At 41.6% G+C, this 24,704-nt stretch overlaps 1 protein-coding gene across 1 annotated transcript; it reads right to left on the bottom strand.

The window, feature by feature from the left end:
* Nucleotides 1–1,502: 1,502 nt before the first annotated feature.
* LOC129498298 (protein lifeguard 1-like) lies at nucleotides 1,503–19,954 on the bottom strand. Its single transcript, XM_055307623.1, has 9 exons — nucleotides 19,690–19,954; nucleotides 14,970–15,048; nucleotides 14,198–14,251; nucleotides 13,490–13,580; nucleotides 9,877–9,914; nucleotides 9,710–9,797; nucleotides 8,258–8,347; nucleotides 5,719–5,766; nucleotides 1,503–1,688 (listed from the first exon to the last, which is right to left on the bottom strand). Exons 1-9 carry the CDS (start codon nucleotides 19,952–19,954, stop codon nucleotides 1,536–1,538), a joined length of 906 nt encoding a protein of 301 aa, XP_055163598.1. The 3' UTR covers nucleotides 1,503–1,535.
* Nucleotides 19,955–24,704: the final 4,750 nt, after the last annotated feature.

The following is a 24,704-nucleotide window of genomic DNA, read 5'->3' on the forward strand; positions in this document are numbered from 1 at the left end:
CCCTATCCTAACCCACCCACAATGACCAGACCAATTCTCATAAAGTGGTGCCTCCACCATGATACTGTAAGCAAAATTCTATTCCTGTAAGATGAAGGCCTGAAATCCTGAGCCCGAAAGTTGAGGTCCTCCATCATCTGGTATAACCACCCCTCTACATAAAACTCTCTCTCCAGCTCCCTCCCTGAACTATTTGAAGAACCGCGGCAGTGGGCCTGCTTCATGCCTTTGCTCATCCTGCAGACGTGATTTACGTGCTTCCTGCTAGCACAAGCACCAGAGACTGGCTGGACCAACACTTGGAATTAGAAACAGGTGTAGCCATAGATTCCTTTGGATGGATTTGAAAGTATGAACTTTTATATCTCAGTGCAAATTTTCCCATCAAGCATCTCACACCCAGAAGGTATGAGACTCCAGGAAGGGTATAAAGATCTGTCTAATTATGACCTTCAGGAACATAATCGAACCAGTTATATAAGATATGTATATAAATAAGTCATGGAAAATGACTTCTTATTGATCAATGGGTATGGAATTTCAGTTTTGCAAAATGAAAACATTTTGGAGATTGGTTGCACAATATTGCGAATGTACTTACTTGACACTACTGAACTGTACACTTAAAAATAGTTCAGATGGTAAATTTTGTTATGTGTGTTTCATCACAACTAAAATAATTGTTTTAGTTGTCCCAATCAGGGGAGGTGGTCAGTGAGTTAAGCCCAGAAATATAGGTGGGACAGTGACAATATACCTAACACTCTACCCTGAGCCATATGTACATTAACTCTGTTAATTCCCTCTAACCCCTACTAGGTAGAAGCTGTTATTCTCTTCAGTCTGACCCTAAAATACAGGGAAAAGGCAGGATTCTTTAGTTTATCTTACTCTTAAAAAAAAAAAAAAAAAGGTCAGGGCAGGCCTGGATGGCTCAGCAGTTTAGCGCCACCTTCAGCTCAGGGTGTGATCCCGGAGACCCGGGATCGGGTCCCACGTCGGGCTCCCTGCATGGAGCCTGCTTCTCCCTCTACCTGTGTCTCTGCCTCTCTCTCTCTGTGTGTCTCTCATGAATAAATAAATAAAATCTTAAAAAAAAGTCAGATGCCAAAATATTCCAGAATGTGCACAGAATGTCCAAGAGAAGAGAATGGGTAAATATAGATTTCTGTAATCAAATTTATTCATGTACAGAGATGTTTACAGCTTTAAAGAATGCCTGGAAAACTTCAACAATGTTATGGACAACTTACAAATGTTTGTTAGTATGTAATTATGATACCCATCTTTTGAATTTATAAAAATCAGAAATGTCCCCCAGAAAGTTTTGCAATGTGACAATGGAACTAAATATATCATAGCTACAGCTACCATCTACTGAATGCTTGGCTTCATTTGACCAAAAAATAAGTATTTAAAATTTTTTTAAAATAAAAGGCTTATGAAGTGGTAACCTCCACATGTCAGAGCCTGGCAACATTCCGCAGGCATCCCTCCTTCCCTCTTTTCGACATGAACTAGTCTTGGTCATATGACTACCGTCCCAGTCCAACCAGTTGCAAAATAAAAAGGAAAAGGTTGATTATATCCAAGTAGATGTTCAGAGCAGCAAAAACATACTCTTCAGGGTCCAGGTCAGAGTGATGGTGGCGCCCTCCCACCATGAGCTGCACATCCATCACCAAGTACTTAAAGAAAAGAAAGAAGAATTAGCTACCTAAATTGTACATGTCTATCAAATAGGTATCCTAAATTATCTGGAAAATATTTTAGCATTAGTAAATATATGGCAGAAAGTCAGTTTGTAATTATATATGTTCTTTTTACAGCCTCAACCATTCACTATGTCCCCAAGTGTGTCTTCTATTATAGCAAGTGCTTCATCCTCCTGATGCCAGTGGGATCAAATCTGTAAGGTTTCTTTTGCTTTCCAAATCCAGAAACCTTTGTGCCTTTAGTCAATAAGGTGGACAGGTGGGACGATTGGACAGAGTTAAACTACAAAATTCTCTGTCTTGGTGAATTTCCCACATGTTCTTGCTGAAAAAAGAATGAAAATAAAGATAGCCCCTGACATTTAGATTCACACACAGCAATAATTCTGAGTTCTTAGAGCTCTTAGAGCTTTGGATGATAGCATTTTTCAAACCTTGACAATGGGATGGCTTAAGATGATGCTGGTATTTTCAAAATAGAAGGAGGAGAAGATGGGATTTGTATATGGTTAAATAGTTCCCAAATTAAACGTTTTAGCTCAGCTACAGTAGGTAAGATTATGGGCTCCTAACACATGGAGAAAAAAGTCAGAGAGCCCTCTTGCCCTTGTGTTTGCTGCCAGGGAAGCAGCCCCAGGCAACATGAGTACATTAGAGGAGGAAAAGAAAAAAAGTGGCCCCTAACTTCTTTATATCAACTCTAGACTAAGAATCTAGTGCTGTGAGGTAGAGCCACAGAGCCCCACCAGACAGATCAACTCTGGCACTATAGAGAATTCTTTGGGTTTAAAGGATGCTTGAAAAATGGGGCAGGGGGCAGCCCGGGTGGCTCAGCGGTTTAGGGCATGCCTTCAGCCCAGGGTGTGATCCTGGAGATCTGGGATCCAGTCCTACATCAGGCTCCCTGCATGGAGCCTGCTTCTCCCTCTGCCTGTGTCTCTGCCCCTCTCTCTCTCTCTCTCTCTCTCTCTCTCTGTGTGTGTGTGTGTGTGTGTCTCATGAATAAATAAAATATTTTTTTAAAAAATGGGGCAGGGGAAAAAATGGGGCAGGGGGACGAGGCAATTGGATGATGGACATTAAGGAGGTCACGTGATGCGATGAGCCCTGGGTGTTATATAAGACAGCTGAATCACTGACCTCTACCTCTGAAACTAATAATACGTTATATGTTAATTAATTGAATTTAAATAAAACTTTAAAATAATTAAAAACAAATAAATAATTCATTTAGAACAATATCCACTTCAGTAAGACCCATTTCAAGTAATTCAGGTACCAACTCTCCGTCGGCCCTGGTTGCCACTCAAACTTGGAAGAATAAGGAGGAAAGGAGAGAAGAGAAGGAGGAAAGGAAGTGGGCACCTCCTGGGTACCTTCATGCCAGCTCATTACAGACATCCCTCATGTAATATGTGATCAACCCAGTAGAGGGAGGGGAGATTAACTGAGCCTCCCAAAAGGCAAGATCACACTGTGGCAAATGGTGGAGAAGGAAGTCGAACCCAAGGCTGGGCAGGATGCCAAAGCAGGTGCCTCACCTGGATCACTGAGTCCCTTCTTCCCTCTTCTCCCCCCTCCCTATGACTGATTCTAGCAACTTTGGGGGGTGTGGAATAAGCTAGGGTAACCAATCATTCCAATTTGTCCAGGACTTTGTGTGTCTTTGGAAACCCCTCAGTGCTAGGCAAACCAGGACAGTTGATCACCCTAGAAGACAGGCTGCCCAGCAGCTGAGCTTCCAGCCTTCATTTATCACCCTGGCATCCTGACTTCTATGGAGGAGTGCTTTTCTCTCTTCCTCTGCTCTGAGAACTCCTGACTTTATCTTATTTCTTCTTATAAGAGGGATAATAACTTCTAATTATTTTACAGACACGTCTTGGTGGTCAGGACTGCACCTCCCAGGTTAAATTATGTTTTTGAAGGTAGACAGAGAAGTGATAGAGTAAGATGAGCTGGGATCCAGTTGTTCCCTCCCCTCCCAAGGAGAATGAGGCTCAGGACACAACTAAGACACAGCCAGCCCATAGGGAAGCCTTGGGTGAGATTCAGACCCCAGGGGCATTTGGTGTAACACCCTGCCTCACCTCTACAGCTCTTGTGGTTTATCACCCCCTTCCCATCCCACACTGTCTTGCTTACTGTAGCTTCATAAGAAGTCTTGAAGTCAGGTAGCATCAATCCTCCAACTTTGTTCTTCTCCTTCGGTGTCATGTTGGTCATTCACACACACACTTATCTTTTTTTTTAATGTAGTCATATATATAGAATGCTCTGTCTTGGCTAATCTGATGGTAGTGAGCCTTCAGAACTTATTAACATTAGTGTCATAAAGTTGGTATACCATCCGCCTCACCCACTGTTAAATTTGACTGGCCCTAAAAAAAAGATGTTCTGTCTTTGCTTTTTCATTTAAAAATAATGGTCTCCATATCTTAGCAGAGATGGATTGAGTTCATCCTTTTTTAAAGCCTGCATGGTATTCCATTTTATGCTTTTTATCAGGTCACATATTTTAGGTTTTAGGGTTTCTTTTTAATTGTTTATTTTTGGCATTTCTAAACACACCCAGAAGTAGAGAGAATGGAATAATAAATTCCACACATTATCACCCAGCTTAAAAATATCCACATTTTGCTTCATGGTGTCCCTTTTTGTTAGAGTTATGTGAGAGAAGAGACAAATAGATCAGTGGAATGACTGGAGAGCTCAGAAATAGATCCACATAAATATAATCAACTGATATTTCACAAAGGAGGAAAGGCAAGACAATGGAGCAGTGACGGTCTCTTCAACCAGTGGTGTTGGAACAACTGAACATCTATATGCAAAAAAACTAATTTAGAAAAGACCTTTCACCCTTCACAAAAACTAACTCAAAATGGATCACTGACTTAAAGGTAGAACACAAAACTATAAAACTCCTAGAAGATGACATAGGAGAAAACCCAGATGACTTGGGTGTGGTGATGACTTTTTAAATATGACCCCAAAGGTACAACCTATGAAAGGAAATAATGCATAATCTGGGGTTCATTAAAATTCAAAACTTCTGCTTTGTGAAAGATAATGTTAAGTGAATGAGAGAACAAGCCATAGAGAGGAGAAAGTATTTGCAAAACACACGTCTGATAAAGGAGTATTACCAAAATATACAAGAAAAAAAACCTCTTAAAACTCAGTTAAGCAAACAAACCGTCTGATTTTAAAATGGGCCCAAAGATTTTGAAAACACAAAACCCTGACATGGATATTTAGAGCAGCTTTTCAAAATTGCTAAGACGTGGGAGCAAATGAGTCGCCCCTCAGTAGGTAGATGGATACATGAATGGTGGCACATCTAGGCAATGGAATGTTATTCGGCACTAAAAAGAAATGAACTATCAAGCCAAGAAAACATACAGGAACCTGAAGTTCACCTCACTAAGTGAAATAAGCCATTCTGAAAAGGCTGCTAGAGACTCTATGATTCCCACTATAGGACGTTCTGGAAAAGGCAAAATTTGGAAACAGGAAAAAGATCAGGGGTTGCCAGGTGGTGGACATAGGGGAGGGATCAAGAGGTGGAACACAAAGGATTTTTAGAACAGTGAAAAATACTCTATGATATCGTAATGATGGAAGGAGTCAGTGTGTGTTTACCTAAACCCATAGACCATCCCACACCAGGAGTGAAGGCTAGTGTAAACTTCAGGTGATTATACTGTGTCAGTGTGGGTTCGTCAGTGTAATGAACATACGGCTCTGGTGGGTGGTATTGGTCATGGGGGAGGCCACGCAGGTATGGGGCCGAGGGGATACCTTCCTCTCCGTGTCACTGTGAACTTAAAAAAGCTCTAAAAATTGTCTTTATAAAGAAAAAGGAGAAGGAACGAAAAGAGGAAAGGAGGCACAGGAGGGGAATAGTCAAGCTACTTGACTCTGGACCTAGCATGGGCTTAGCGGCCCTGTCAAGGCACATACCATATGCTTTGTCAGGGTGAGGGAGAGATGGACTTACAAGTGAGAAGACTATAGTTCCAAGTCCAGCATACAACAGATGCAACCACTGCAAAGAGAAGAAACAATTGCATATTAAGAACAAGATTTGGAATAATGAAAGGGCTCACTTGGGTCACTGCTGTTAGATAAGGATCCAATATTAAGGAAAGGCAAATCTGTGGGGAAATTCATCTTTTTGAACATAGTGGTCAAATAGCACCCACTCAATTCCATTCAGGAAACAAATGAAAACTACCCTTGCCAAAACAGTTTTATCAAGTGTTAAACATCTCATGCGTGGCAGGGCAGGTAGACCATACTAGACATGTTTCTTTTTGCGCCATCACATAGCCCTCCTACGGCATCTGCCCCTACACTCAGTTCTTGGAACAGGTAACTCTGGGAAAATAAGGACCCTCGTGCACCTTAGCTAGAGCTGATTGACAAGAGGTGGAAGACATCCGCTCCAACAGCAGTGACTCTCTTGACTGATGAGAAACCTTGTATGTGACTGGGACCAAGCAGATGATGCACTGGCCAGTCAGAAACCAGTTCCCAGGGGCCACTGTATCATGAACTAGTGCTGGAGCTATTACCATACAGAGGTGGCCCATCAACTCAGCCCAGGAGAGTAAGGTGGGATTTCCATTTCTGTGAGTCCAGTCACTTCTTCCCACCTAGGAACTCCATGAACATCCCTGGGTCTTTGCTTCTAGCTAGTCTGTGCAGTATCTCCTCCTTGCAACCAAAACAGCCCTTATCAGAACATGAGACTGATCTGAATGCCAAAGGGGTTGGCTCTATGTGGGAAAAAGATAAGGCAGGGGTGCATAACATGTAAGAAAAATAATGCCATTCACTCTTCAGGACAAGAAAGCCCATCCTAGATGAATGGACAGAGCATTCTGCTAACCAGGGAAGATTCCTGGTGAAGGATACAAATCAGGAGTCAGTGACACAGTGTGGGAGGGGCAGTGTTTCTGGACTGAGCTAATAATAAGAAAATGCCTGATTACTGGATCTGAAGAATTTAAAATTGCCAAAGTCAAACAAGTATGTATACTTACAACAAGGTTCTGTCAAAGTCTTCCATTTAAATGCCTGTGTAAGACTATATATATTGTAGATATTTGGGGAAGGAAATTTACAGTGGGAACTAGGGTTCATCTATCTAGTAGGAAACACAGTTTCCTAACTGCACATCAATGGTATTGCAAAGGCCTATGGAACCAACCTAATGGGGTCCCTGGGTGGCGCAGCGGTTTGGTGCCTGCCTTTGGCTCAGGGAGCGATCCTGGAGACCCGGGATCGGATCCCGCATCGGGCTCCTGGTGCATGGAGCCTGCTTCTCTCTCTGCCTCTCTCTCTCTCTCTGTGACTATCATAAATAAATAAATTAAAAAAAAAAAAAGGAACCAACCTAATGAATGTTTGGATTATTACTACCAATATCTGAGCTACCATCCATAATTGTAAGTGAAGAGCTGTGTGGCCTTCTAAGGCACGTCTTTGTGATATCTGAGTTTATCTCTAAAATACAGATGCTAAAAATAAATGAATTAAATACATTAAATTAAGTATACATGCTATCTCCCTCACTATAAATCTATATGGTCATTCATAAAGCTAAACCAATTCAGGTGGAATGGGTGCTTATGTCTGAAGATCACTTAACCAGTCTACTTGTTACCAAAGAAACTCTTGGATTCAGCAACTGGGCCAAGCTTGCCCTAGGGCTGGAATCAAAAGGTCACAGGCCCCAAGCCAGTCCTCAGTGGAGCTGGCTGCCCATGGGGTCTCCACACAAGGTGCTGATGACAGGCAGACCGCAGGGCCAGATGCTATGCCTCTACCTCTCACACCCCCTCCAGCCTCCATCCCCAGATGGTGCTCTGTGCTACAGAGAGCATGGATGGCACTCTCCACACAGATGCGGCTTTGATCCTGCTCCTACCACTTATTCCCTGTGTGAACCTGGATGAATTATTTAATTTTTCAGAGCCTGGTTTCTTATCTATACAATAGATGGCATATGTACTTTTCAGGAAGGTCATGAGAATAAATATAATGCCTATGTGAAAAACCACAGGCTGTCTGATATCTCGTAAGAAGTCAATGAAGATACAGAAGGAAGGAGGGAGGGCAGGAGGGAAGGAAGGAATGAAGGAATGAAGGAAGGCAGGCAAGCTAAGCTGAATTGGAAAATAAGGAGCCTCCTCTAGGCTGCTGTTGGGAAAGTCTGAAAAAGCCCATGTCTCTACTGCTAGCACTTCAAACAGGCAGCACCCCTGTATAGAAGGAATCTGACCTGCCCTGTGGGAAGGTTCACCCCCACGACCCTGTAAGGGGCCCCATAATTATTCATATTTTAAAAAGTGTTGTGCATAGAATACAGGAAAGACAGTTATAGTCTAGAAAAGGGGCTCAGTCTTTATGCCCACACCTCATGTGGTTCACCCCGCTTGTCTGTTTCTCAGAGGATCCAGGCCAACACAATCAGCACTTCACCCGAAATTTCTAATGATTCTCTGAGGTTCCTCAAAAGAGATCTCACTTACATATGATCGTATGAAGAGTAAGAGAATTCCATAGATAATAAGTACGAAGAGTAAAACAAACAGCATTCCATTCAGCATGGTGAAATCCCACTGAGGAAACATAACACAAAAACAACTCAATTATCACTTATAAGGAGTTTCAGGATGTTTAGAGTTGCAATTTATATCCCATAGACAGACACTGACCCATCTATTAATAACACCCAGGACATTTCTGAGAACCATTCAAATTCATTTGCTCCCATCATGGAAAAATGCTACATTAAAAAGTGTGCTGTTGACTGGAACTTGCTTCAGGAGGGAGAAGTGGGTAGGAGTATGGAGAAAATTACAGGAGCCATAGATACATGAAGGTTCATTATACTATTCTATTTTTGTATTTATATGAAATTTCCCTAATAAAAAATTTACCTTGAATAAACAGGATGTAAATTTGAATGTATAGCATGATCATAATTATTCATATTTTAAAAAGTGTTGTGCATAGAATACAGTAATGGAATGAAATAGGCCAATGTTAACTGGACATCTTTTCATGTTTGTAGGCATATATTTTAATAAAAATATACTAAAGCTTTCAAAATTATTACTAATCATTCTTTGGTAATTTCAAAATTTATTAATATGCTTATTGGTTTTGCCTTTTTAATAAATCAGGGACCAAATCAGGCTGGGAAAGATGAGGATTCTTTTAAAGAAAGGGGTCTATTCATCTTCTGACCTGAATAAAATTATGCAGTGAAGGAAGACCCCTGACTCTATGATATTTTCTTGTCAAAGCAATGTTCCTAAATCTTCTGTTCCCCACCCCCACCCTGGCACTCCCTACCCTTTGCACAGCAGGAGAGTAATCTGATGTAGTAGGCACCATCATCACCTGTGAAATGCAAATTCCAGGGCCCATGCCCCAGACTTTTTGAGGCAGCAACTCCAGGGCAGAGCCCAGGGAACCTGTGTTTTCACAAGCCCTCCAGACGATTCTGATGGCTGTTAAAAAAGTGTCTACAGCTGTGCATTCAATACTTGTGGCTAGTGAGCATTTGAAGTGTGGCTGGTCTGAAGTGAAGTGTGCTGTAAGTAGAAAATATACACTGGATTTGAATTTTAGTTCAAAAAAGGATGTAAGATAGTTCAATATTTTTGTTATATTGACTACTGAAATGTTAGAGCCTTGCATGTATTTGGTTAAATAAAATATATGATTAAAATTAATTTCACCTGGGTTTTGGGGTGGGTTTTTTTTTTTGTTGTTGTTGTTGTTGTTCCGTTTTTGTTTTTTGATTTTTGAACATGGTTACTAGGAAAGTCGGAAGCCAGAAGGTGGGGAGGCCACGGAGGAGCCCACAGGACAGCCGTGAGCAGGAGGGAGGAGGGATAAGAGTGGGTCAACAGGGGCAAAGGAACACATCTACACACCCCCTTATGACAGAAATCAGTTTCTGTGATACATACTTTTGTCTGAAGAGCAAATAAAGTGAGCGACAAGGTCACCAGAGCAGTTGTTGCTGTTGCCCACAGCACTTCCTCGGCATTATAGAAACTAAAACCAGAGATTGTGATTATTGTTCACATACAAAGAACAGTACACATGGGAAAGGAAATGTGCATCCAAGACTTACACTGATACGGCTCCGAGCAGCAGACCTTGAAGAACTGTCTAGAAACAAAATGCATAGTGAATCAGAACTGGGATCCAGAGACCCAGAAGCCAGAGGAGATGATTTAAGGTGCGTGTGTTTTGGCAGGGTCCAGGGAGCAAGTGGGAACATGCATAACCCTAGCGCATGAAGCTACAGGAAGGTTAATTATGGGAAACCAATAGTAGAACTAAACATTTTCCTAACATTTCCCCTAAGACCGACAAGATTATCTTCTTAGTAAAAATTCTTAGAACACAGCAGTAACTTTGAACCTATTTAGTGAATTAAATAGGTATGCATCAGGACGATCGAAACCATAATAAAACGTTTTTCTGCAGACCATATTTCGTCATTCACCAAATGGGGCCACCCACACAGAATCTTAACAATTTATCAAAGCGGAGTATGCTATTTCTACTAATGCTTCACCAACAGCCTCAGCGGTCACCTCTCCTACAGTGCTCGGGGGAGAACTTCAAACCTCAGATGAGGGAGGAGGATGGAGGCCTTTTCGGTAGCGGGGATGGGGCTGGAGGGCAGTTCTCCCGCCGAGCGCAGAGCTGCGCCGGTCGGCGCCCATGGGGGCGGGGCCTGTCCGGGCCGGGGGCGGGGCCTGTCCGGGCCGGGGGCGGGGCCTCTCCGGGCCGGGGGCGGGGCCCGCTGGGAGACAGGCAGGCGCTGAGCCGGCAGGCGGGCGAGCCCGGGCTCACCCTCCGGGCACAGCCGAAAGGAGCGAGACGACCGTCAACAGGGGCCGCCGAGCCGGGAAAGAATCCTCTAGTCTCGGGGAGGGGAAAATGCAGACGCCTCGTAACCGCGGAGTGCACCTTGGGTGCGGCAGGCGAGGAGAGCGCCCGGAGTCCTGGAGTCCTGCCTGGGTTGCATCTCCGCGCTTCCCCAACCCAGCGAGTAGCTGCCTGAGTCTCCGCGTTGTTAACTTTACCAAAGCTGTCCTTATTTCCAGGGGACACAGAGAGAGAGAGAGAGAGAGAGAGAGAGACAGAGAGAGAGATACAGGCAGAGACACAGGCAGAGGGAGAAGCAGGCTCCATGCACCGGGAGCCCGACGTGGGATTCGATCCCGGGTCTCCAGGATCGCGCCCTGGGCCAAAGGCAGGCGCCAAACCGCTGCGCCACCAGGGATCCCTCCGGGATAGGTTTAAAAGGGTATATCTGCTCCACGTACACCACGTACATATTTTAATAATGTGCTTGCTTCCAACCTTCCTCTTGAGTTTCTTCTTCTTCTACTTGCTCCACACCCTCGCCAACACTTGTCATTTCTTGGCCCTATGATAGTAGCCATTTCTGACTTGTGTGAAGTGATATATCACATTTCCATATAGACTGTAATGTTGAGCTTTTTTTTTTTTCATCCTTTGGCCATCTGTTTTCTTTGGAAAAATGTCTATTCAGGTCCTCTGTGCGTTTATTATTAGATTTTTTTAGTGTTCATTTATGTGCGTATCTAGGTAGATAGATGGGATATTAACCCCTTATCAGATGTGCCATTTGCAAAACCCCTCTCCCATTCAGTAGGGTGCCATTTTGTTTTATTGATGGTTTCCTTCCCTGTGCAAGAGCTTTTTAATTTGATATAGTCCCAACTGTTTTTGGTTTTGTTTCCCTTGCCTGAGAAGACAGATGAAAAAAGTGTTGCTAAAGCCAGTGTTCAAGAGTCTACTGCCCATGTGTCCTTCTAGGAGTTTTATGGTTTCAGGTCATACATTTGGGTATTTAATCCATTTTGAGTTTATTTTTGCATAGGGTGTGAGAAAGAGGTCCAGTTTCATTCTTCTGCATTTGACTGTCCAGTTTTCCCAGTACCTTTTGTTGAAGAGACTGTCTTTTCCCGTGGTATATTCTTGTCTTCTTTATTGAAGATTAAATGACCATATAGTTGTGGGCTTATTTCTGGGGTCTCTATTCCATTCCATTGATCCATTGTGTCTATTTTTTTGCCAATACCATACTATTTTGATTACTGTGGCTTTGTAGTAGGTCTTGATATCTGGGATTGTGGTACCTCCAGTCTTATTCCTCTTTCTCAGGATTGCTTTGACTATTCAGCATGCATAGAAGTATGCTTTTTTCTTTTTTTCCTCTAAGATTTTATTGGGACTCCTGGATGGTTCAGCGGTTATGCTTTATTTTCAGCTCAGGACGTGATCCTGGAGTTCAGGGATCAAGTCCCACATCTGGCTCCCTGAGAGGAGCCTGATTCTCCCTCTGCCTATGTCTCTGCCTCTCTCTCTCTCTCTCTCTCTTTCAAAAATAAATAAAATCTTTTTTTTAGAGATTTTATTTATTTGACGTAGAGAGAGAGCGCACAGCCAGGAGGAGCGGCAGGCACAGGGAAAGGGAGAAGCAGGCTCCTCACAGAGCAGGGAGCCCGATGCAAGGCTCAATCTTAGGATTCTGGCAACATGACCTGAGCCTAAGTCAGACGCTTAACTGACCAAACCACCCAGGAGCCCCAGACTATGCATTTTGTACACTAATCTAACCACTGGCTTTATTTTCCTACACTTATTTTTCCTTCCATAAGATTTCTCCACCGGTTTATCTTGATTTTCTTCTAGTGGGGGTATTTTTATAAGCTACCTCAAATCTGATATGGAACCAGATAAAGAATAAATCAATTGGTAAGCAAATCTTCACAATGGGAGGTTACTGAGATCCTGGAATCCTCGTGAGCAGCAGGGAAAAGAACTGGCTGCAAGAAATGGAGCCAAACGTTTTCTGTGGCCCAGAGCAGCATGGATCTGAGAGGAAGGACCAGTGTGGTGAGGCCTCCTGAGTAGAAGCCCCACAGGAGGTGCTGGTGAACCAAGAACCAGACCATGACTAAGTGAGGAGAGCCAGGAACCAGAACCCCCCCCACTAGCAGTCCCCCCCCCCCCAACTCTCTGCCCCTGAAAAGCCCTCCTGAACTGAGACGCAAGGTGGGAAATAGGGAGAACCTGTGCCAAGCTGGTTTCCTCTCCCAGTGAAACTTGAAATTTAAAAAAAAAAAAATCTTACAAAAATAAGGAAAATTATACTTCTTACCCACTTTCCATAAAAATGGGTTTGTTGTGCCTGGCACAGGGCCAGTAACAGTCACTTTCGCTGTTCCTGAAATGTAGCCCAGACTCTGGTGGCCTCTCAGAGGCATGTTTGCCGGCAAAGGAGTAGCCCCCGGGCCCCAAACCCCCTAACTGAGTAAAAGGGTGTGCAGGCTGGGTGCCTGGGTGGCTCAGCAGTTGAGGGTCCTGCCTTTGGCTCAGGTCATGATCCTGGGGTCCTGGGATCGAGTCCTGAGTCCTGCATGGGGCTCCCCACCGGGAGCCTCTGCCTATGTCTCTGCCTCTGTTTCTCATGAATAAAAAATAAATGTTTTTAAAAAGGGGGTGAGGAGTGTGCAGGAAGTCTCATGGAAGTCAAGGAAGTTTATGACTTTGTTACAACCAGAATCCAGCCAAGAGAACATCTCACAAATACTGTCTGTAGTATTCCACATGAAGATTTTCACAATAAAAGGAGTAGAATTACTAATGTGACAGAAATATGTTACAGAGGTGAGCTGCAAGTGCTAACAAAGTTTACTTACAAATAATCCCAGGAGAATGTAATTCGCAGGCACCTGACGGCGGAGTTTCCCACAGCAAGCAAGGACGATGAGTACGACAAAAAATGCTGGCCTGAGGATAATTTAAAGCCATGTGCTATTTGCTTCCAGTGATTATATCATATGATATAGGTAGATATAAAGATATATTGTTATACATTATTATCTGATAGTAAGTATAAAGCAAACAAAAATATATGCATATTATTACCTTTGCTCATTGTCATCCACAGAATTTAAAAAATTTTTATTTTGAAATAATTACAGATTCACAGGAAGTTGTGAAAAGACAGAGGAGTACTATGTATTCTTCACTTAGTTTCCCCCACTGGTTACATCATACAGATATATAGTATAATACCCACACACAAGTAATTTGACATTGATATAATATGTGTATAATGCTATGTCATAGAACTATGACACAAATCTATGTAGATATGTGTCACCAGCACCATAATCAAGATTTGAAACTATCCCATCATTAAAACATCAACAAAGATCTCCTTCGTGCCATCCCTTTAGGATAACAAACACCCACATACTCTAGCTCCTAGTAACCACTAATTTGCTTGTTTTCCATCTCTATAATTTTGTCAAGAATGTTATACCTTTACTTAATTTTTAATAAAGAACCTCCATCAATAGCCAGTAGAAAAATCACTTTTTATTAAATCCAAGAATACTTACAAGATTGCATAGGTGAACCAGGCATTCACAAGCACCCAAGCTTTTAAACCCTTCCTGATTAAAAAAAAATTAATATAGTTTTATACAATAGTTTCTTTTTCTAACTAATGCAATATTTAAGTGGAAGTAGAACAATCTCATGAGAAAGGGGTAAACCCAAAATGATTGACAATGACAAATGAAAAGTGAAATAATAAAACATATAACTACACCTTGCTTCTTAAAATAGACTCATAAAAAAGACAGTCATGTAAGTCAAATTTGTATAAATGTAAATTTCCAGGTGACATTTTTATTTTTAAAAAATACTGAGATTGCTATGTGTACAAAGCAAAAAAAAATCAATTTCTCATATAATTGTCTTGTAAATAGAAATTTTCATAGGCTATATTTAAGCAGTGATGGATCATAGTCCCCAAAATAATTTTGCATTTAACAGCATTGCAAGTCTCCAAGCCCTCCATAATCTCCACTTTTTTCCCTTATCCACTTTTATCTGTGGAAATAGCTTATGGAAAATTAAAAAATTAAATAATGCCCCAAGTATAAGTAAAACAAAAAGGTCTTGGCTTAAGATATTGAAGCAAAACTGTAGAAATCTACCAAAACTTGGTCTAAGAGTTGCCTCAGAAACAACAAAGCTATAGAGATATCATACCCTATGAATGATAAATAAAAAATAGATAATTTTTAATGATCAGAATTAAGTTGACTCAATAAGAAGAAATGTGAACAACGTAGTGTTTAATGTACCTCAGTAACAAAGACTTACCAGAAAAGAAATACGCTGACAATTGCCCCAGTGACCACCAACTGAGCTGACAGGATCAGGAATACTTTTATAATGAAGGCTGAGGAGACAGAAATATTTTTATGACACAATATTCAAAAGTAAAAATAGAAATGTAATTATCTACCTTTGATACCTAACAAAAGAACATTTCCTCTGATTTTTTTGAGGGTAGGAGAAAGAGTAGGAGTTTAGAGTCAGCAAATAGAACAACCACAAACATATAGCTCTGCAGAACTTGTGGGAAACATTCTGTTCGGATTGTTACTGGCGTTTTATTGGAGATCTGAGGGTTTATCCGTGGAAGTCCCCAAATCAAAACGACAAACGGGAATTTAATTCCTTATTATGCCCACCGCATCCTCCTTAGGACCAAAAGTGACCTCAAAGTCTCTGAAAGTCACAGGCCATCATTAGGGCTCTGGCTCCACCTGTGTGCAAACTGGAGCACAGGGAAAGCTCAGAAGAGGGCTGGTACCGAGGGCATTTAGCCCTCAGAGATGGATGTGGGCTGCAGGGCGTGTGCAGAGCTTTCTCATCACTTTACTCGCCAGCCTGCCTGCCTTTAGCAATTCCCTTCTACTTCAGCAGAAGCTAGATAACATGAGAAATGATAAGACCAAGGAGTTCCAGCAGCATGCCAAAGCAGAGCGCAGAGTATGTCAGTGTCTCTTTTTGCTGCTTCCTACTGCACAACTTTTCCTGGAGCCCTCTGAATATGCTGCTGAATATGACAATGAACAGCTTAGGAGTTTTGTCTCAGTTTTAAAAGGGAAGAAAAAAAGAATGCTGTTTAGAAATGACTTATGGGATTGTCAACTGTGTCCTTTTGCTGGGTGGTATCTATGCATAGGAAGAGTGACAACAAGGAAATGGGATTGAGCTATCTTAATCAAAATACCAGAACATACGTGCCAAATAAAATATTCACGTAGTCAACATTTATTTCACATCTACTATCTGTCAGACTGTAAGGTAATAAATATTAAATGTGGCCCAGCTTTATAAGACTAGATTAGACATAAGATCACTAGAATAGAATTGACACTCCAGAAATAATCCCTTACATTTCTAGTCAACTGATTTTTAACAAGTGTGCTACAACAATTCAAGGGAGAAAGAATAGTCTTTTCAACAAAAGGTGCTGGGACAACTGGACATATATATACAAAAGGATGAAAAAACAAGGATGAATCTGGACCCTTTCTTCATGTCGTACATACACAAAAATGAAGTATTAGTTTAAAATGGATCATAAATGTAAGCATATAAAACAAGACTTTTGGGGCACCTGGGTGGCTCAGTCCATTAAGTGTCCCACTCTTGGTCTTCACTCAAGTCATGATCTCAGGGTGGTGAGATGGAGAGCCCTACATCAGGCTCCGTGCTCAACAGAGAGCCTCCTCTCCCTCTACCCTTCCCCCTTCTCTTCCTTCCCCCTTCTTGTGCACTCGTTCTCTTTCTCAAATAAATAGATAAATCTTAAAAAGAAAAGAAAAGAAAGAAAATTCTTGGAAGAAAGCATAGATATAAATCTTTGTGAGCAGAAATTAGGCAATGGTTGTTTTAGGTATGACACCTGAAAACACAAGCAAAGAAAGAAAAAAAAAACAGGCAAATTAGATTTCATCAAAAGTAAAAGCTTTGTGCTTCAAATGACCCTGTCAAGAAAGTGAAAGAAAACCCACAAACTGGAAGAAAATATTTGCAAATCATGTATCTGATACGGGACTTGTATCTAGAATACACAAAGAACTCTTACAATTCAATAACAAGAAGACAAATAATTAAAAAAGGGCAGAGCTCTCTCTCTCTCTCTCTCTCTCTCTGTGTGTGTGTGTGTGCGTGTGACTATCATAAATAAAAAAAATTTTAAAAAAGGGCAGAGCTTGTGTAGTGCCCCCCCCCCCATTGACACTGAGCTTGGCCACATAACTTGTGTTGGCCAATGAGACACTAGCATGTATGAAGCAAGGAAAGGCTTGACAGACTGCTTGCACAATGGGGCTTGTCTGCCTGGTATACTTTTTCTTGGAACCCAACTCCCAAGTGATGAGAAACTCAAGCCATAAAAACAAAGCCAACAGCCAACATCAACTTCCAGTCATGTCAAAGAGACATAATGGCCACTGCAGCCTCAGCTGCCATCTGATTATAACTGCATTAGAACCCTCAGTCAAGACCAACACAAGAACTGCCCAAGTGAACCTAGTCAAACCACAGAATCATGAAAAATTATGAAACGGTTGCTATTTTTTTAAAAGTGTGCAAAAGATTTGTATATATATTTCTTCAAAGAAAATATTCAAATGACCAATAAGCTTGTGAAAAGATGCACAACATCATTAGTCATTAGAGAAATGTAAATTAAAATTACAATGAGATATCATGTCACATATCTAGAATGGCTATAATAAGAAAGAAAGACAATAACAAGCATTGACAAGGACTTGGAGAAACACAAACCCTCATACATTGGTGGTTGGAATGTAAAATGTTGCAGCCACTTTGGAAAAGTTTGGTAGTTCCTCAGAATGTTAAACATAGGAGTTACCATATTGCCCAGCAGTTCCTAGACATCTATTACCTAAAAGAAATGAAGATGTGTATCAACACAAAAAATGCAAATATGGATATTGATCACAGCATTATTCATAATAACCAAAAAGTGGAAACAGCCCAAATGTCTGTCAACTGAAGAATAAAACAAAATGTTTTCTATCAAGGCAATAGAATACTATATGACCATAAAGAAGGGATGAAGTTCTGACTCCTATCACAACATGGGTAAACCTTGAAAACATTACATTAAGTGAAAGAAGGTAATCACATCAGATCACATATGGTATGATTCCATTCATATGAAATATCTAGAATATACAAATTCATAGAGACAGAAAGTAGGTTAGTGGTTGTCAGAGGCCAGCAGGAAGGGTGGGATACATAGTGATGGCCAGTGGCTATGGGTTCCTTTTCGTGGAAATGGTTGTCCAACTCTGTAAATATACTAAAAATCATTAAAATGTACACTTTTTAAGTGAATTTTATGATATATAAATTGTATAAGTTGTCCCCAGGACTGTAAAATTGAATCCATTACCCTGCTGTACTTTTCCTTTGTTTCCATAGGATTATCATCTTTTTGTATACCATATAGGTTTTTTAAAGGGGAAAGGCTGGGCATCACAGGTGGCTCAGCGGTTTAGTGCCACCTTCGGCCCAGGGCCTGATCCCGGAGATCTGGGATGGAATCCCACGTCCAGCTCCCTGCATGGAGCCTGCTTCTCCCTCTGCCTGTGTCTCTGCTGCTTGCACTCTCTCTCTCTCTCTCTCCCCCTCCCCCTCTCCGTGTCTCTCATAAATAAATAAATAAATAAATAAATAAATAAATAAATAAATAAATAAATAAATAGGAGAGGGCCCAGCCTCCACCCACCAGAAGAGACAGACACAAATAACTAAGTCTAACAGTGGTGTGGAGGCCTTTAACCTGATTTCTTCATGTGTTAAATGACACTACAACCCCTTCATTTATTGGGTTGTTATAAGGATTAAATGCAAAACTCTTCCTTTTGCAAAGTGCCCAGTGTTGAAGGACTGACACCTGTGGCAGAGGTGTCTTGTTGCATAGTGACATCCATTCTCCCTGGCCCCCTTACCACCCAACCCAAATCTGGTTAAAGATGACAATGGGCCCAACCAAAAAACTACAGATGAAAGTGGTCGTGTGGGCAGCCCCCGTGGTGCAGCGGTTTAGCACCGCCTGCAGCCTGGGGTGTGATCCTGGAGACCTGGGATAGAGTCCCACGTCAGGCTCCCTTCATGGAGCCTGCTTCTCCCTCTGCCTGTGTTTCTGCCTCTCTGTGTGTGTGTGTGTGTGTGTTTCTCTATGAATAAATAAAATCTTAAAAAAAAAAAAAGAAAGTGGTCGTGTGATCCTGCTAGGGTCATTGACATGCCAGTGGATATGCTTGGGTGGTGGTTTCCAGAAAAGCCTCTGAAAGGAAGTCAGATTTGGCAGACTCTAGGGCATCTATCCATGAATGGCACCTCCTGGAGGTGTCTAGGCAACATCCCAGGCTCGGCCTTTCTTTGCCTTTGCCTTTCCCCACCTAGAAGGCCAGGGCTCCAAGAGGCATCTTTTCAGCCACTGGGGTGGGGGTGGATGAGGGCCACGGTGAGACAGCAATGGGGTTCAAAGCTCACAATCCACCATGAAGTTGTCCAGGGCCTAAAAAGGGTGACAGAGTTGTCTCTGGGGCCACCAGCATTTGCCTGAGATGCCTACCTTCAAACTGCGTATTTCATGAGAGAAAAGAGACGCTCTTTTATGTAAGCCACAGTCTTGTAGGTTTCTGTTGCTCATAGCTGAATGTACTTCCTATACAAAATTAATACCTATGGCATTGAATTAATATGCTTTAAAACTATGCCAGTATCATGGCATAACCTTGTCTGTAGGTAAGAACAGTTTACAAGCAGTGAGAAATTCATATTTGTTAAGGGAACCACACATTATGAATTCCTGAACACCCTGGACAATATGGGGGCCATCTATTGGAGCAACCCTACATCATGTTTCATGGTAAAGCATAACTGGGAAAAATGAAAGACAGAGTTAAATCTTCTAACCATCCACTCTGTGGAAACATTTTAAGAGAACTCTTGCTTTTCTCTTGCAAAAGGTTAATTTCATTCTCACCTCTGCGGATCCATGAATCTGAGAATGGATTGGCTAGATTATTGCTGTCATCTGGGGTAGTCTCATCTGAAATTTGTATCACGTAGATATCCATTTGCTCTCTAGTCTTAGGATGTGGATTCCCATGAGTTTTTGGTGCTTCAGAAGGTGAAGTTGCATAAGGCTGCCCAGCCTTGGTGTGGATGTTACTATCTGCTGCTTTCCGAACTAGATGCTGATGATCTCCAGAACTGAAATCTATTGGCTCTCTGACTTCCAAGTCCATTTCCCTGGAGAGGGAGAATTATTATTCAAGTCCTTGTGTTCATACCACTACAATCTTAGCATTCTCATAACAATCAAATGATTTTTTCTTTTTTCATATATATATATATATATATATCTTCTTAGTAGGCTCTATGCCCAACATGGGGCTTATACTCTCAATGCCTAGATCAAGAGCCACATGCTCTACCCACTGAGCTGGCCATGCAACCCTCAAACGATTTTTTTTAATTTAACTCCCTTAGTTCAGTACTTTTTTTTTCCTTAGCTCAGTACTCACTAAGCCAATACTTAAATATTTTATTGAATGAGTGATGGACAAAAACTTTTAAAATGAGGCCTGTAGAGTAAAATAACTTGCATTTTATTATTAAATTAATATGCTTATAAATTCATTCAGCAAGGAGTTAATAAGCTCCCTCTTAAGTGCCAACTGTGGAGCTGCCCTTGTTGCCTCTGCCCCAAAAGTGCTTATATTTTGGAAGAGAAGATAATCAAACAAGCAATAATATAAAAGCCAAAATAAGCAGGGTCTGGAATAATGGAGGATGATATGAGGGGCCCAAATGAAGTTTGGAGGAACATGCAGGAAGTAAAATAGGTTATCAAAAACTTCTACAAGAAAAAGTGAAAATGAGTTAGAATATGATATGGGGGAACATTTCTCCAAGGCAGGGAATCAGCCTAGATCAGAACTGGAAGAAGCATAGAGGGCAGTTTCCAGCACAGAATGAGGTTAGACATGGCTAGTTAGGGCAAGTCAATAAGAGGCTGGCAAGCCAAATTCATCCTGAAAGTTATGACCATGGTAGGCAGAACGAATGGCCCCCCACAGAGGTACACACCCTAATCTATGGGACTTGTGAATGCTACCTCACGTGACAAAGAGAACATTGCAGAAGTGATTAAGACTCTGAAGTGAGGAAATGATCCTCGATTACCTGGGCGGGCCCAGTTGAATCACAAAAACATCGTTATGATCACACTTATAAGAGGGAGGCAGGAAGATCAGAGTCACAGAAGGAAATGTGACAAGAGGAGCAGAGGTCAGACTGATGGAGTTGCTGACTTTGGTGTTGGAGATAGAGGCCAGGAGTCCAGGAACGCAGGAGGCCTCTGGAAGTTGGAGAGGGAAGGAAATGTATTGTCCCCTAGCACTTCCAGAAGGGGATGCGGGCACTTTAATTTTAGCCCATTGAGACTGATTTTGGACTCCTGACTTGCAGAACTGTAAGATAAAAAGTTTGTATTGTTTTAAGGCATTATTTTTGTAGTAATTTCTTACAGCCATAAGTAACTAATACAATGGGGAGTTACCAATGGTTCTCCAGCAGGGGACCATAAGGATCTGACCGGTAAGATTGCACTAGGCAGAGTGTGGAGAAAGGGCGAATAAGCAAAAGTGGGAGCAAAGAGACCAGAAATCCAGATAAGAGGTTACAGTGGCTCTGTCACAGTGCTTTGGAGCAGAACACAATTCTTAGAAAACCAGTACTTAACGAACCAAAACCGGCAAAGAAAAGCCCCCTGTTAAACTCAGGGGGGCATAAAGACTCAGACAAGCCCCTATTGCTGGCCTCCTGCCCCACAAGGAGGAGTCTGAGGAGATTGCTGAGAGGGCCAGTGTTTGGGCAAACCATAGACCAATTGGGAATGCCACAAAAAAAACGGTCTGAACAAAACACCACGCTCTTGGAGAGGCAGATTCCATTTTATAAAGATGTTCTTCCCCTCAAATTAATCTCTAAATTTTACAAAGCTCATTGGTATTTTCTTTTCAGTACTTGAAAGTATAACTCTAAAGTCCATCAGAAAGAGTAAATATATGAGAATAATCAAGAAGAAAATTGAAAGAGAAGGATTATGAGGAATTGAAGAGTACTGATTTACCTTATCAGAAACCAAAATATCATGAAACTATGATTTAAAGTATGGTTGTAGCACATGAATAGATAAATGGATCAATGGGATGGAAGAGATGCAACAAATAGACCCATGTATACCTGGAAATTTAAAATTTGATAAAGGAGGGGTCCCTGGGTGACCCACAGTCGTGTGGGTGTTGGACTCTTGATTTTGGTTCTGGTCATGATCTCAGGGTCATGAAATCGAGCCCCACATCAGGTTCTGCACTCGAGGGGAGTCTGCTTGAGATTCTCTCTCCCTCTCCCTCTGCCTTCCCCCTACCCTCACCCCTACTCATTCTCTCAAATAAATAAATAAATTTTTTTTTAAAGTTTGATAAAGGTGGAATTTCAGATTATTGTCCCATGGTGCTGGAACAATTAGCTATGCTTAGAAAACAAAGTTCAATAACTATTTCAAATCTTTCATAAAAATGCATTCCAGATGCATTAAAGATATTATCATAAATAATAGCCATAGATATTCTACAAGAAAATATGAACAAATATTTTCATAAGCCTTTGTAAGAATGATATCATAAAAGAAATGCTTGTCAGATTTGGTGTACAAAAAGACTTTTAATATCATTACAAAAAGATACCAATAACTCTGAAATGCAAAATTGTGAAAATAAAACTTGTAATATTTACTGTACTATAAAAATAAGTTTTTAACAAGAAAAGGATGAACAAATCATTAGAAAGATCAGGAAAGAATATGAATAGGCAATTTATAAAGGAATTTTAAGCGGTCAATAAACTTAAGAAGATAATACCTTGCAAATATCCAAAGAAATGCAAATAAAAACAATTGTGAATTTTTTTTGGAAAAAAAAAAAAAGCCTGGCAAAAACTAAAAAGACAATTCTCAGAGTAGCAAGGGTGTGGAGAAATGGATAACCCAGGGCCGCATTATGACTTCTGGGTATTCTATTCACATTTGCCTTCGAGGGTCCCCTCTCCATTAAAAAATATATATATATATATTTAAATGTATATCTTACGGCTGCACTGGTATAAAAATTCAATTCAGGCTGGATTCATTGTATACTATCTATTCATTATTATTATTATATTCACTTTTTTTCTCCTGATTTTAAAAGAAAATATTTTCAGGAACCCCCAAAAATACATTGAGCCCTAGGCAATATGCCTACTGTGCCCGGGGGCTGAGTCAGTCCTGAGATAACCTCAAGGAGTTGGCAACTGTGTAAACCTTTTTGTGGTCAGTAATGTGGCAGCATCAGATTGAAAATGTGCATTACTTTGCCCACAACAATTACATTTTCAGGAACTTACCCCATAAAAATACCCACACGAATAGGCAACAATACATATATAAGGAAGCTCATTACATTATTCACTATAACTGAAAAAAAGTTTAAATCAGACTATCAATCATTAAGGAATGGTTTGATTGATTTTGACAAAGAAAAGGTATATATATCTATATCTATAGAGAGAGAGATAGATATAGATATAGATAGATATAGATTGATGTCCTAAGTTTACTCTGACACACTTTAGAATAAAAAAAGACAGAGTAGAGAACAATAGGTGGTAGGATCCCATAAATGGCTTATACAACAGACACATCCACATTTGCAGATGCTGAAAAAATATAGGAAAACTGTTAATACAGTTATCTCTAACACAGCAGAGTTGGGGAATGCACTCTGCACGGTTATGAATTTTTATAATGAGCATTTATTATTTATATTTTTAAAAGATATTTACATTTTGAAGATGCAAAGCAATATTTCTCTTCGTGATAAAATCTGGAGCTCCTCTGAGGAAAACCGTCCTCCCACACAGCCGAGAAGCCCTGAGAGGTGCTTGAGCACCCAGGCTGGTTTCCTCCCCAGCAGTCCTGCTAAATCAGAAGGAGGGGAGAGGCAGTGAGAGTTTCAAAGCAGTCAAAAACAAAAACAAACGAAAATCAGAGGCAGCTGAGCTTTCCTCAGGAAACTACAGTCCTGGAGCCTTAATCGTAAAATGAGGTGTTCACCTGGTCCTCAAAAGAAGCTTTCTTGTCTCTTGAGCCAGCGATCCTCCAAAGGACAGGCAGGCTCTGGGGCTGAGAAAGGAAGTTCTGAGTGACAGTTAGGGGAGTGGCAGTTGGAGCATGGGGTGGGCTAGGGGTGCTCCTGCCTGGAAGAGGGACTCCGAGTCAAGTCTATCTGCTGAGACTCCTGCTGGTCAAGGAGTCATGGCCAGTGCGCTGTGCGCTGAGTCTCAGGGAGGCCAACCCCTGAACCTCCAAAGCCCATTGTATGTCAGGGAAAGTCCTAAAGCCTTAGCTCAAGGCTTCCAGAAGACCCAGTTGTCATCAACTTCTCCCGAGCAGGAGGAAGAGACTTAAGAAACAACACAGGGTTCCTGAACAATTACTTCAAATATGTAAGACTTGTTTATGACAAAGCAAGCATTGGTTTTTCTGGTGGATGATAACGCACCCACCCTCCCGGGTGGTATAGGGAGATGCCTACTCCCAGCTGCAGGCCAGTGAGGGGCGGGGGAGGCCTGATTCAGGGTACTCAGGGACAGAAGGCAGATGACCAGGAAAGAGGGCAGCAAGGAGAGGAATAGGAGCAGACACTTGTCCTGAGTGGAGACCGTTGCTGGGAACAGGCTGACTGAACTATTAACCCGCTCATTAAACTGCTCATTAGTGCATGCCTGCTATGCACAAGGCATAAAAGAAACACAGAGAAGGGAAATCCTGTCCTCAGCATGCTCACAGACCTGGGGAGGAGACACAGACATGGGGGCAAAGGTACCCCCGAAGGTAGAGGAAGGAGGAGACAAAGCAGGGAAGCTGTCAGGGAGGTGGGAGGATGGAGATGT

The sequence above is a fragment of the Nyctereutes procyonoides genome, unplaced genomic scaffold (assembly GCF_905146905.1).
Source record: "Nyctereutes procyonoides isolate TBG_1078 unplaced genomic scaffold, NYPRO_anot_genome, whole genome shotgun sequence".
Classification (NCBI taxonomy): domain Eukaryota; kingdom Metazoa; phylum Chordata; class Mammalia; order Carnivora; family Canidae; genus Nyctereutes; species Nyctereutes procyonoides.